Below are 14,341 nucleotides of genomic sequence, written 5' to 3'. Positions count from 1 at the left end.
GTGAGTTCAAGGCCAGCCTGGTCTACAGAGTGAGTTCCAGGAAAGGTGCAAAGCAACACAGAGAAACCGTCTCAAAAAAAAAGATAAATAACAAACATTACAATACTAGATGGACAGTCCAAAACAGCATTAGAAAACAAGCTAATTTATTATTAACAAACAAAGGGAAGGGAAAAAAAAACAAAAGGAGAGTTTTCACAAAATAGTCTACGAATTATATTAGGGAAATACTGAACATCATAGACACACAACTAAATAAAAATGTGCTATCGTCTATAATGTACATTTTCAAAAAAGAAATTACAGGGTTGGAGGTGTAGCTCGGTTTGTACAGTGCTAGCCTAGCATGCTCAGGCTCTAGTTAGCACTCTGGAAGAGGCAAAGTAAAAGATTATCCTTGGCAACACCAATTCTGAAGCCAGCCTGGGATCACATAAGATCTTGTCTCAAAAAGAGAGGGGGAGAAAGAAACAGTGCCCAGTGTGGCAGGGTATGCCTTTAATCCCAGTACTCAGGAGGCAGAAGCAGGCATCTCTAGGATTCATGCCAGTCTGGTCTACATAGTGAGCTCCAAGGCTAGCCAGAGCTACATAGTGAGAGCTTGTCTCAAAAAAGTAAACAAACAACACCTGAAAACAGATTGAAATGTACAAAAATATTCTTTTACAAAATCCCATAATATCTAAAATTATCCCAAATATAAAAAAGAAAACAAATTAAAATAGTATTAAGGGATTTCATTACCTGAACCCACAAAACTAAGTATGGGCATCAGTATTTCAATCTTCTTCCCATTCCATCCTTTTAGGCTTTTAGTCATATGATATCCACCCTTCGAACTATTTCCTCCCCTAAGTATCACGATCCTGACACTCAAGGAAAATCTCCATCTTCCTCATCGGCCTCCCACCCCTTGATGGATTAATGACATCAAGCATAAATAAGACATCTTGCTGAATTGATCTTGGAATTGATCTTTTCTCCATTAGAATCCGTTTTAAAATTCCATGTCTTATAAGTCTGGCATGTGAGATTTTAATTGCTCTGTCACAGCTTTCTCTTCTTCAGTCAGTGGAGTTAGCTAGAAAACAAATTACAAAATATTTAGTTCCAAAACCTCCAGAGGTTGTTAAATGAGTTAAACATCCGTTGCTCACAGATGTTTTTTGTAAGCTTATACTATATATGTAATCATGAAACTTGAAAGATAAGGGAAAACAATAGCTCTTTGGCTATTTATACACCAGGACTGAGCTTTCAAAGAACTTGCAATTAGGCTATACAAACAAGATCAAGAAATCAAACAAATTGGGCTGGAGAGATGGCTCTGCAGTTAAGAGCACTGACTGCACTGCCAAAAGACCTGGGTCCAATTCCCAGGACCCACACAACAGCTCACAACTGTCTGTAGCTCCAGTTCCAGGGCTCTGACATCCTCACACAGACACATGCAGGCAAAACACCAATGCACATAAAATACAAATAAATAAATAATTTGTTTTAAAAAAAAAAAGAAATCAAACTAAATTAAGGACTATCATTTAATAGAACTAAATTCATGTTTGGATACCATATTTGGAAAAGAAATTTGGACCAAAACAGTATGACATTTTCCCCAGAGAAATAAGTTTGTGCTACATTTTGAAGACCTCATCTCAAAAAAAAAACATTTTAAAAAATAAGAAGCTGGATGGTGGCGGCAAACACCTTTAATTGCAGCACTTGGAAGGCAGAAACTGGCAGGTCTCTAAGGTTGAGGACAGCCTGGTCTACATAGTGAATTCCAGGTCAGCCAGAGCTACACAGAGAAACCCTGTCTGAGGGGTTGGGGGAGCTGGGGGAGAAAAAGAAAAGAAAAGCAAGTACTCTGATGGGTAATAAGAAAGATGAGGAGAAAACAAGTAACTATCCACTCAAAGCAGGTGGGAGCAAGAGCCGAAACAAAAGGGAATGAAATAACCAATAAAGGATTTTCACAGAACACCAACAGGTTGGCTGAGAAAAGGGTTATTTGGGAAAATAACACACGCTACAGCTCAAACCTCTGAAATAGTTACAAACTGGCCTAATTATATAGGTCATCTCTAGAGAGACTGCCAAATCTGGAACATGACAGAACTACAGAATTAGCATCTCCAGGGTAGCACCATCCAATAAAACTTCCCATGATGCTGGAAATAATCTGTATCTGCAGTTTGAACAGGAAATGAAGAACTGAATTTTCAATTTTATGTAACCACTTTTAAATTTATATAGCCACATGTGGTTATTGGATAGCCTCATTCTCCAACATCCCACTATTCTTCTATGCAGCTGGTTTAACAGATCAACATTGGCCCAACATGTTCATATGTATAAAATTATAAACACTTATTCCACAACCCACATAATGCAGAAATCTACTCCAAATAATGGAATGGTATTAATATGGGAAAACATATTCTCAATAAATCCCTGTTATTCCTAAGATTACTAGGGAAGAATTCTCAGGCCATAAATTTAATAAGTCCTCAAAGTCTTTTTCCCAGAATTAAGCCCAACTTAATCAGTCTGGAGTTTGATGTAACTGTTGTTTTGGGGTATTTTGATTCCTTTCCTGGAACGAGTGAGCATGAAAGGATAAGCAGTACCTTCTTCATCCTCTCTTTCAAGCATCATCTCCATAATACTCGGCTTAAGAATCCTTACAATTGTGAACTTATGACCTGATGTGTCTAGACTTCTCACATAGGTTGTGGTATAAAACATCAGCTACTGAGCTAGGCACTAAGATTTACCTGAATGATTTAGTAGCATTTGTATAAGATATCAAGGGGTTGACAATTTAGCTCAGTGGCACAAGGCCCTGGGTTCGATCCTCAGCTCTGGCAAAAAAAAAAAGAACAAAACAAACAAAAACCCAGCAGGACACAGCTCCATGGTAGAGTGCTTCCCTAGCATGAACAAGGCAGAGTTTGATCCCCCAACACACAATGAAAGGTCTAGAGCCAGGGCAGGCATGGTGGTAGATGCCTTTAATCCTAGCATTTGGAAGGCTGAGACAGGCAGAGCTCTCTAAATTCAAGATCAACCTGGTCTATGGTCTACATATTGAGTTCCAGACTGGCCAAGGCTACATGCATTTGAAACAAACAAAACCAATAACAAAAAATAGATCAAGAAATCATCTACGTGTGTTTTGTTATTTTTTGTTTGGGTTTTTGGGGTTTTTTTGCCTTTTGAGACAGTGTCTTGCTATGTAGCCCCAATTGGCCTGGAATTATGAGTCCTTCAGTTTTTCAAGAGATGAGATTACAGGGGTGTACCATCAACATTTGATGTCTTACTAGTTATGATGCTTCCCCCGCCCCTCACTCCCCTCCTTCCATTTTTTCAGACAGAATCTCATGTGTATCAGACTGTCCTCAAACCCCTTTTGTAGACAAGGATGACCTCAAACTTCCTATCCTTCTGCTTCAGGTGCTGCGATAACACATGTAGCCCACCATGCCCGGTTTATATAGTTCCATGGACTGAACCTGAGGCCTCATGCATGTTGGGCAAGCACTGTACATCTTCAGCCCTTTGTGGGTTTTTTGTTTGTTTGTTTGGTTGGTTGGTTGGTTTTGTTTTGTTTTTTTGTTTGTTGTTGTTTGAGGCAGGATCTTACTCTGTAGCCCAAGCTGGCCTTCAACAGTTTGTTGTTGAGTTTTTCTTTAAGAAAGAGTCTCCCTGCCTGGTCCTGGAACTCACTGTATAGATCAAATGAGCCTGTAACTTTTTTTGAGGGGAGAGGGTTTTGTTGCTACCTCCACCTCCCAAGTGCTGGGATTTGATGCTTGCCACTCTGCCTGACTTTGCATCAAACACTTACTAGTTCCTCTATAAACAAGGAGAATCCCAGGGTGGTGGCACATGTCTATAATCCAGCACTCAGGAGGCTGAGGCAGGAGGATTGGTTTGAGTCCAAGATAGTACTACACAATGAGACTGTCCTATCTCCAGAAACAAAAAAGAGAGTTGCTTCATTTTATAAGTTTAGTAAATTTAAATTTTCTCTTCTGCCATGGTTATAAAGCCCAAAACAGTACCCCTTTTCACTAACCAAGTCAAATCGACATGATTTCTTTCTCTCTTCTTTTACTAAAAACAAAAGCAATAAGTTTTAGGGAATCAAAAAATTCAATTTCTATCAATAGTTTAAACTAACTACTAGGTTGGGGATTTACCTCAGTGGTAGAGCGTTCAAACCTCAGCTCCAAAAAAAAAAAAAAGAAAGAAAGAATAAACTAACCACTAAATTTTACATTCTATTGTAGGAAGTAGAGTAAGCCATGAGTGACTGAAGTCCTGAGTGGATCTGTGTTGTTGACATGAGCCAGCCATGTAAAATACCCTTGAGCCACAGACCCTTGAAGGAATGGCAAAGCCTTCCTCTGGTCTGAGTATGGATGTTGACAGTGTGCAGAAAATGTCCACCATAGCTTCTTCTCCCCAGATATAGACGGCCTGAAAACTGCTTCCCTGTAGAGATGGCTCCTCCCCATTAGCTAAACCTGCCTTCTAGAACTAGCTGTACACCATAAATTCTGTATGTAATATCCCTACTTCATTGTTCGCCCGTGTGCAATTCCCCTGCCCTCTGCTCAACTCTATATAATAAACACACTGTGCTTCTCGGATACTAAGGCTTCTCTAGAGTCAGGCTACCAAATCCCAGCATTTCTGTCTGTGTGTCTGTCTTTTCTTCATTCCCTCACCACCTCAGTCACATCCAAGTGTCCGGAAGCCGTGCATGGACGCAGCAAAGCATACTGGGGTTTTCTTTTTTAAAACAGTATTCACAACTAAAACTTCACAAGTCCAGTCTGTCAACTACAAACATTACCTCCAGGTCTGTGTGCTTTTGTAGTTCCTGTATCATGGTCATTGTCTTGCTCAGAGTAGCACAAATGCGGCTCTTACTCTCTGTTTGCTCAACAGAAAGTGGCTTAAAGCGTGCACACAAAGCTTGATATCGAGACTTTATTGCTGATAATTCCTTTAAAATTGCAACTGCATTTTTCTACATCAGAAAAAATAAGGTTAATATATGTTAAATAATGTAGTGAGAAAATTAAACTTATTTTCAAAAATTAATATGTACAACACATTCTACCAAATATTTGTTTGGTCACCACTATTTTACTATACAACCCTGGTTAGTCTAAAAATTGCTATGTAGACCATGCTGACCTGGAACTCAGAAAAATCCACCTGCTTCTGCCTCCCGAGTACTGGGATTAAAGCTACTCCTGTTTTTGTGTACACACACACACACACACACACACACACACACACACACACACACACACGTAATTTGGGGAGGAGGGTGGATTCCAGATGGAATTTCTCTGTATAACAAACCCTAGCTGTTCTGTAACTAGATTTGTAGACCATGCTGGCCTCGAACTTACAGAGATCCATGTGCCTCTGTCTCTTGTGTGCTGGGATTAAAGGCGTACACCACCACCACCCAGACTAGTAATAATTTTTTTTAATTACTGTGGGAACAGCTAAAGGACTACAGTCCACTGAATTGTATACCTTACTGCATTTGTTTGTTCAAAGTTGAGGCTGGCCAAAGTTTTGTTTGAAATTCTGCTATTGTTTAATTCTTTCGTTTTTCGATAGTCTCACTATGCAGACCCAAATGCCCTGAACCCAGATAAAGAGGCTAGCTAAAAATGTATAGCAATGCTCCTGCCTGTCTCCCAAGTACTGACAATTATGGCCTACAGTAATTCCTTTAATGTATAGATTTTCTACATTCAAAGGTGCTAGTTTCTATCTACTGTCAAGGATACTATCAACTGATGATGCATGGAGACTGTTTCCTCTTTCCCATGGACATGCATACTTGGAAGGCATGAATTTATGGTAGGTAAACAGAGTTCTGATGCAGCGGGCATGTATCTATAATTCCAGCTGCTCAGGGGGCTGAGGCAAGGGATCTCACTTAAGCCCAGAAATCAAGACCAGACTAAGCCACACGAGGCTCTTCCTCAAAATTAAATAGATAAAGTTGGTGATCTCTGTACAATGTAACCTTAACTACTGCTCTGGTTTGCTTTCTATTGCTGCAATAAAACACGGACTAAAACCATCTCTGGGAGGAAATAGTTTATTTAGCTTCCTCGTCCCAATCAGTCCATCCTCAACGGAAGTCAGGGCAGAAACTCAAGCAGGAACCTGGAGGCAGGAATGGAAGCAGAGGCCATGGAGGGTGCTGCTTCCTCACTTGATTTATTTATCTTTTTTATGTGTACAAGTGCTCTATGTACATATGTATACAGTGTTCTGCCTGCATGGATACATGCAGGCCAGAAGAGGGTGCCAGATCTCATTACAGATGGTTGTGAGCTACCATAGGGGTGCTGGGAATTGAACTCAGGACCTCTGAGCCATCTCTCCAGCCCCTCAGCTTGCTTTCTTATACAACCCAGGACCACCTGCCTACTGTGAGCTGGGCCATACCCCAGCAATCATTAACAAAAGAAAATGCTCACAGACTTGCTTATAGGTCAGTCTGACAAAGAGTTTTTTTCAAATGAAGTTCCTCCCAGATGACCATGGATTGTGTCAAGCAGAAAGAAAGCCGAGGGGTGGGCTGGGAGGACCAGTAAAAATACATAACTTTATTCAAGCATATAATCTTCCCCAGAGACTATCATGACTACTAACCCTCCTCTCTTTAAATTATGAACCACTATTCTAGAAGTAGAAATATTCTGTCTTGTCACTTCAGAGGCTTCCTCCTGACTTATACATCTGAGTTCATTAACTGTTTTTAAAAGTTAGCACATAAGCCAGCGGTGGTAGCACATGCCTTAAATCCCAGCACTCGGGAGGCAGAGCCAGGCGGATCTCTGTGAATTAAGGCCAGTCTGATCTACAGAGTGAGTTCCAGGACAGCCAGAGTTACACAAAGAAACCCTGTCTCAAAAACAAAAACAAAAACAAACAAACAAAAACCATTTAATACATGTCATTCTGTAAACATATGTTCCTACATCCCTTGGGAAAATATGAAAAAGTACAATCACTTCAGTATCCAATGAGCAATCTTCCATCAAAACAAGATTTTGTGCCTCTACAAACCTAGCACTTATAAGAAAAGCTTGGTTCTTAATAATTTAGAATATATTACTACTAGAGATATTACCAGAAAATGTTTGTACAAAGTATTCTATTAAAAAGATCTACCTATCCGGGCATAGTGGTGTATGCCTTTAATGCCACCACTCGGGAGGCAGAGACAGGCAGATATTTGAAGTTGAGGTCAGGCTGGTCTACATAGTGAGTTCCAGGACAGCCAGGGCTACTTAATGAGTGAGACTCTGTGTCTTGAAAAAAGCAAAACAAAAATTTACTTTATTTCCCAGTTACCTCTCTTGCTGAATCTGGGTGATTAGTCTTGATTTCATATTCCAGCCTATATTGAATGTAATCCAAATCAGAATCAGCTTTCTGGAACTAAAAATCAGCACACATATATTATTTAGTTAACAAAAATATATTAGTAAGCAAAATTATTCATCCTCAAATCCTTGAATATTTTAATATATGACACTCATTTTAACTTGTAGTATATAAAGCAAATAATACCCATAATATTTATGCTCCATTAAAAACTTAAAACTAGGGCTATGTTGAATTTCTTGACAACCCAGCAGGTGAAGATGCCTGTAGTCAAGCCTGATGATCTGCGTTCAATCCCAGATCCATATGGTGGAAGGAAGGACTTAAGCTTTTGTTGGTCTGAAACAGGGTTTAATGTAAACCAGGTATACCTAGGGCTGGCTACAGCAGAAAATGAGCTTCAAATCTTTAGGGTTTCTCTGTATAGCCCTGGCTGTCCTCGAATTCACAGAGATCTGCCTGCCTCTGCCTCCGGAGCCAGCACTGAGACCTAAGGCGTGTGCCACCACACCCAGCTGAGCTTGAAATCTTTTTTTCTTTTTTCTGTTTGAGACAGGGTTTCTCTGTGTATGTAGCTTTGTGCCTTTCCTGGAACTCACTCTGTAGCCCAGGCTGTCCTCGAACTCACAGAGATCCGCCTGGCTCTACCTCCTGAGTGCTGGGATTAAAGGCGTGCAGCACCATCGCTGGCCTGACCTTGAAATCTTAATCCTCCAGTTTATCCCTCCAGAGTGGCTGGGGTTAGAGAAGGCCTATGTGCCTCCATTATCCTATTTCAGGCAGCGCTACTGGTCTCAGGGCCTTCTGTATGATTCTCCAAGCTACATCCATCCCAAGCACCTGTCTGGTGGAAGCAAAGAACTCACTCATCCAAGTTTGACTTTAACACATGCACCATGCATGTGCACCCATACACATATACATAAGCTGTATACTGGGTCATGTTAAATCTTTTTGTTAAGATTTAATTTGGGGACAGGCAGCAGTGGCGCATGCCTTTCATCCCAGCACTCAGGAGGCACAGCCAGGGGGATCTCTGTGAGTTCGAGGCCAGCCTGGTCTACAGAGCTAGTCCAGGACAGGCTCCAAAGCTACAGAGAGAAACCCTGTCTCGAGAAAAAGAAAAAAAAAAAGAACCACCAGCCCCTAGCCCCCAAACCACAAATCTCCAAGGAAAAAAATATAAATATTAGCAACCTTGGATTGAGAAAAAAATGTGTATGGGTCTGTGTGTAGTTTACATGGATGCATGTATGTACATGTATGTATGCAGGAATGCCAGAAGACTTTAAGAAAGACATTAAAGAAGATACATCAGTTGCAAATAAACACATGAAAAATGTTCAGTATCATTAAGGTGACTATGAAAAAGGTTTTATCAATTTCTTCTCTTTTTTGTTTTTGTTGTTGTTTGTTTTCTTTTGAGACAGGGTTTCTGTGTGTAGCCCTGGCTGTCCTGGAACCAGCTGTGTAGACCAGGCTGGCATCAAACTCAGAGATATGCCTGTCGCTGCCTCCCAAGTGCTAGGATTAAGGCGTGTGCCATCACTGCCCAGCTAATTTTAGCAATTTCTTACAAAATCAAATATATATTCACAGTACCTAGTAATCCCATTTCTCAGTATTTACACAAAAGAAATAAGAAATTATGTCCACACAAAAACATTTAATGCTTGCAACAATTTTATTCATAATAGACAAAGCCTGGAAATGACCCCAGAAACAATTTGTCAGACTTTATACAATAGAATACTACTCAGCAACAAAAAGGAGTCAGTTATCAATGCATGCAACAGAGATAAAATGACAAAAGTACTTACAGTAAGTTCAAGAAGGCCAACACAAAAGACCAACGAATGTGTTAGCCCATCCATAAGAAAGCTTAGAAAACTGCCGTTTGAGAAGAAACTGCAGGAGCTTTTCACTATGATGAAAATGTTTTATAGCTTAGTAGCGGAGGTTGTTATCTGATTGTAGACATTTGCCAAAACTCATCACAGTGTACACTTAAAATTTTGAGTTTTACTTACATAAAATGTGCATTAAGCATTACCAAAAAATGATGGTTTCTATTTTATAATTAAAATGATCAAGCATGTCTTGCAAGTTTTGAAGATTTTATTATTGTGTGTTTGTATCAATGTGTGACTTTGCATCTGTGTGCCTGCAGAGGCCAGAAGATGGTACTGAATGCCCTGGAGCTGGATTTACAAGTGGCTGTGAGCTACCAGATGTGGATGCTGGGAAGGGAACTCAGGTCCTCTGTAGTGCTCTTAACTGCTGAACCATCTCTCTAGTCCCCTTTCCTAAGTTTTTAATCTAAGCATTTCCTATATAACTTCAAAATTAACACTAAGACAGGGTGTTACCATAGTAGACAGCCATGAGACCATTTATCACTTACCAACTCATACAATCTAATGAGACCTAAACGTTGCCAGAACCCATCCAAGTCTGTTACAAAAAGAAGCAAATTACAAAGTACTATTCATTTAGACAAGCCATGATTTTAAACATACAGTAATGAATTTTCAGTGCAATACAGTAATGAATCTTTAATGTTATCTTTTTCAAAGGATGACTTTTAAAAATATACCTGGTAACAAAATTATACAGTTTTCAGCACTGAAAGCTACAGAAAAATTTTCATAAATAATATAGATGTAAGACAAGAACTGAACAAGGTGTGCGGCCTGCTTTCGGATGCTTTGACAATACTATTGCACTGCTAGCTGTAAAGAACAGTAGTGCAATAAAGTCAGAGCATTCGCCAGCAGTAGTGAGCAGGGAAGGAATGGAAGTCTCAGTGTGCAAAAGCTTTAGAGTTGAGTTGCCATTTTTGGTCAGCAGACATCCAAAACCTAAAAACATTTTTACCCAAGTTCATTTTTTTGAAGAGTAAAAAGACTTAAAGCCCAAGTGATAATTGGTTTTTGATACCTAACATGTAAGTAAGCAGCAGCATTCAAACATAAACATGCACAGATGTAAAGGAATTTTGTAGTATGTCCTGAGCCTTTAGTAACTGACATGGGCATCAGTAATACTTGAGAACTAATATTAACAAAATCAGCGATGATTACTACTGAGGCAAATGTATGAAAAAAATCTTTCTGGTCTGCTGAAATGTAATGTCGGTTACCTCTTCTTCCAAAGCAATTGGTTGCCTACCATAGAAAGCAAGCCCTTTGGGTAATTACTTCAAAGAAAATAAATGCAAAGGGCTGGAGAGATGATTCAGTGGTTAAGAGCACCTGTTCTTGCAGAGGTCCTGGGTTCTATTCCTAGCGCGCACTTGGCAGCCCAAAATCATCCATAACAGTTCCAAGGGATCCAATCCCTCTTCTGACCTCCTCGGGTATCAGGCACACATGTCATGCACAGACATAAATATATGTAGGCAAAACACTCATATTCATTAAAAAAAAAAAAAGAAAATAAATGACTATATACCCAATTTATCTTTATGGCTAATATACGTGCACACATAGCCCTTAAATCTTGTGCCTCTTTAACTCAAGAGTTTATTGAGGGCTAATACAAAAAAGGAGGAGAGTATCAGGGAACTGACATATTCTTAACAGAATATTAACCCAACATAACCTAATACTAGGCAAGAGGATTTTTAATCTTTCAGTTTAACTCTTAAAATATCCTATGAAGTGAAGAAAAGCATATCCATTCCCTTCAAACTTAGAAATATCAAGAAAACAATGAGAGGGATAAAATAAGTTTCCCTAAAAGTCAAATGTAAACCCAGAAACAGAATCCAAGCATCCTATTACACTGCCTTTTGTGAACAATCCCAGGGAGTATCACAAAAGGAGGGCAGGAGACAACCGCCACTCAATCAGTTAGTGAAGGGAGAATGTCAGAGAACAAAGGTTACCCTACAATGAGCTTATTCCACCATTAGTAATGTTGACTGATGCAAAAATACATTCCCATTGTTTTCATTGACCTTCCTTTAAATGCTCCAGTTCAGCTACTTAAACAGATTAAACCTGCTTAAAAAAAATAGACTCAAAAGAGCTGGAACATTGGATACTTATCCTCAGATCCTGGGTCACAAAACTCAAATTTGGGAATATTTAACTATGCTAACCAAGCACTGGGTTTGAAAGACAAGTGTTTAAAAGGCAAATTTAATTTTCTGAATTAGATATTAACACAAGAAAAATACAAAAAAAAATCATTCAGATTAGATGTTTTACAGAGTTAGAAGAACTATTGCCTTTACAACGTCATGCACTCCTATTATAAATCCAAGGGCTCCTTAGAAAATCTTTTAAATGATGTAAAGACTTTTACCCCATTTATCTTTGGCTTAGAAACTACAATTTCAACAGATACATATTTTTTTTTCTTTTGAGAACATGGTACATTTGAAGATGAAATGTCTTTTGCTGTCTGGTTAATAAAAAGCTAAAGTTAATATTGAAAATCATGATTAAAAATTGATTTTGCTTTTTAAGTCCTTGATTATGAAAAATAATAACTTGGAAAATTAAAGTGCTAAGTATATTTCAGGAAATCTCACAAAGGAAAAGCTGCTTTCCTTTCATTCTCTGCAAAAAGAAATTTTAAAGCTACCTCTAATTCAGACAATATCTAAAACGTTAAAGTTCAACAACCTCTTAACTTCCTAAAACTTACTTTCTGCCGGATGTTTGTGTTTTCCTTAAGATAATCTGCTCAATATCTTTTAAAAGTCTGAGTATTGATTGTACTGGGAAGGCTAGATAAAGCTTTGAAATTAATTAACCAACTAAAGAAAATAACCTGTTAAAAACAGAATTAGCCTCTAACAAGGCAAAACTATCTTCACCTACTCTAAAGGAAGGACTTCATAATGTGGGAGAGCAACAAGAGAATGTACATGCCTGTTGACTAACCACAATATTTAACAATACTTAACGTTTTGTGTGTGTTAATATTAATATATTACTATATTCACACACACACACACACACACACACACACACACACACACACACACACACACAAACCCTTTAAGTCAACTATTCATTTTTCAAGATTAGGAAAGCTGCAGAAAATTCTTCTCCCCCGTCCCCGTCCCCCACCTCCCCACCCCCCCACCCCCGCTTCCCATACTCCCTCCACGAAGTTTAAAATACAATGTTAATAAAAGCAACTGAAAGCCCTGTAATAAAATGTATGTCGAACACCTGAATTCCTTAACGCAAGAGAAAAGGAACTGAGGCCTCACACTTTCTAGAGTGAGAATGGGGGTGGGTGATCCTATCTTCCAGGATCACCCCAAAGTCCTTTCCAAGGCAGAAGTTACAGACACACGATATTCCTTGGAGAGAGTATAGCACAGACGCACCAGATACCTAGGCGGAGGGAAGAAGGACAGATTACGAGCGAAGGAAGAAGTGTTTTACTTTTCATATTAATCTTGTTATTTAAGGACCTGGGGGAACTCAGTGATCCCTTCACATTCTGTGCTTTTGAGGATGCTATTCCAATCTGGAAGGAAAGCGATCATGCAAAAGAAGACCGAAGACTGAAGAAGGGAACTAAGAAAAAAGGCGCGGAGACCAAGCGTCCAGTGCAAAGATGGGAGGGCGAGAATAAGGAGAACGAGGAACTGGGAAACCCTCGCAGAGAAAACTAGAAGGCCCCTGGGCTGGGCGAGTGCACGCCAGCCACGCCAGCGGCCACCGAGGTCCTCAGTGCCGGCCTCCACTTGCAAGAGGAAAGAGAGTGGGCAGCTCGAAAGCAGCCGGCCTGGCCTGGCGATGCCGCCCGCGCTGCAGGAAGGAGCTCCAGGCTGGGTGCTCGCTCCTCTCCCACGCCACCTCCGAGCCGCACGGAGCCGGGGCTGCGGGACGGCGGGCAAGTTTTCCGTGCGAGTCTAGCGTCCTCTTTCAGACCGTCCCGGCTCGCCCTCGAGGACGTGAAGAGTGGAGCCCCAATTTCGGCGCCCCTGGACTTCTGCCCCACCTCCTCCTCCATCGCCCTTTGCGGGAAACGTGAACGACCGCTCTCCACCGCAGGGCTTTTAAAGACCGCTCCAGGCACATTTCGGGGAGAAAGGTGGAAATAGAGGAGACGGTGTCGGCCCCGGGCGCGGCTCGTGGAGCCGGTGGAGGTGAAAGCGAAGCCCAGGGAATTACAAAGGCCCACACCCTCCACATCTCCCGCCATTTCCCTCACGAGTTCCCCGGATGTAACCCCTTCCCCCTCGGCGGTTAAGAGAGACCAAGGCGGCGGTGGCTCCGTTCGAAGCAGGAGGAAGGAACTCGATTCAGTTCCCAGCCTCCGCCACCCGGAGTTTCCGACGGCTCCAAGTCGCGCCTCACCCTCTAGGCCTTTGGAGGAGAAAACAAATTACCCAATAGGTTTCCTTCACTCTCCACTCACCATCAGTTCCAGCTTATCGACCTCCGCCTCCATGTTGAATAGTTGACATTCCTCAGACCGCGGAGGCGCTTAAGCTGCAAGCCGTGCTAGCACTGAGGGTCTCTATTGGACAGCTGTCATTCAACGTCTCGCGCTCATTGGCTCGTCCCTTCAGCCGGCGCCCGCCCATTGGCGATTGGGTAACGCCCCTCCTTATGAAACACGTTTTTCTGTTGGACAAAGACACAAAACGCCGTAGGAGGATTGGCTGTTGGGTATGTGATTATTCTCATTGGCTGCCTTCTGTTCTCCTCTTTCAAGTTCATACTTGGGAAACCGTTTACGATTGGGGTACTCGGAAGCAGCAGCAGCCAATGACATAAGAGCTTCCTCTGCCGGCCTAGGCGACGTGACACACCTTCTTTTCTCTCCGGCTTCCCCGCCCCTTCTCTCCCGCCTTCCCTTATTCATACAAGAAGCGCCTCCGTTCCGATTGGCCAGGAGGTGATGCGCTCTCAGCCAATCGTAATCC

At 41.1% G+C, this 14,341-nt stretch overlaps 1 protein-coding gene across 1 annotated transcript; it reads right to left on the bottom strand.

Moving 5' to 3' along the window:
* Window positions 1–618: 618 nt before the first annotated feature.
* On the bottom strand, window positions 619–13,926 carry Ska2 (spindle and kinetochore associated complex subunit 2). The gene is made up of 4 exons (XM_036194600.1): window positions 13,831–13,926; window positions 7,408–7,494; window positions 4,868–5,044; window positions 619–1,081 (listed from the first exon to the last, which is right to left on the bottom strand). Exons 1-4 carry the CDS (start codon window positions 13,861–13,863, stop codon window positions 1,013–1,015), a joined length of 366 nt encoding a protein of 121 aa, XP_036050493.1. The 5' UTR covers window positions 13,864–13,926; the 3' UTR covers window positions 619–1,012.
* Window positions 13,927–14,341: the final 415 nt, after the last annotated feature.

The sequence above is a fragment of the Onychomys torridus genome, chromosome 8 (assembly GCF_903995425.1).
Source record: "Onychomys torridus chromosome 8, mOncTor1.1, whole genome shotgun sequence".
Classification (NCBI taxonomy): domain Eukaryota; kingdom Metazoa; phylum Chordata; class Mammalia; order Rodentia; family Cricetidae; genus Onychomys; species Onychomys torridus.
Note: the sequence above shows the minus strand (reverse complement) of the source record. Positions and strands in the feature narration are given on the sequence as shown.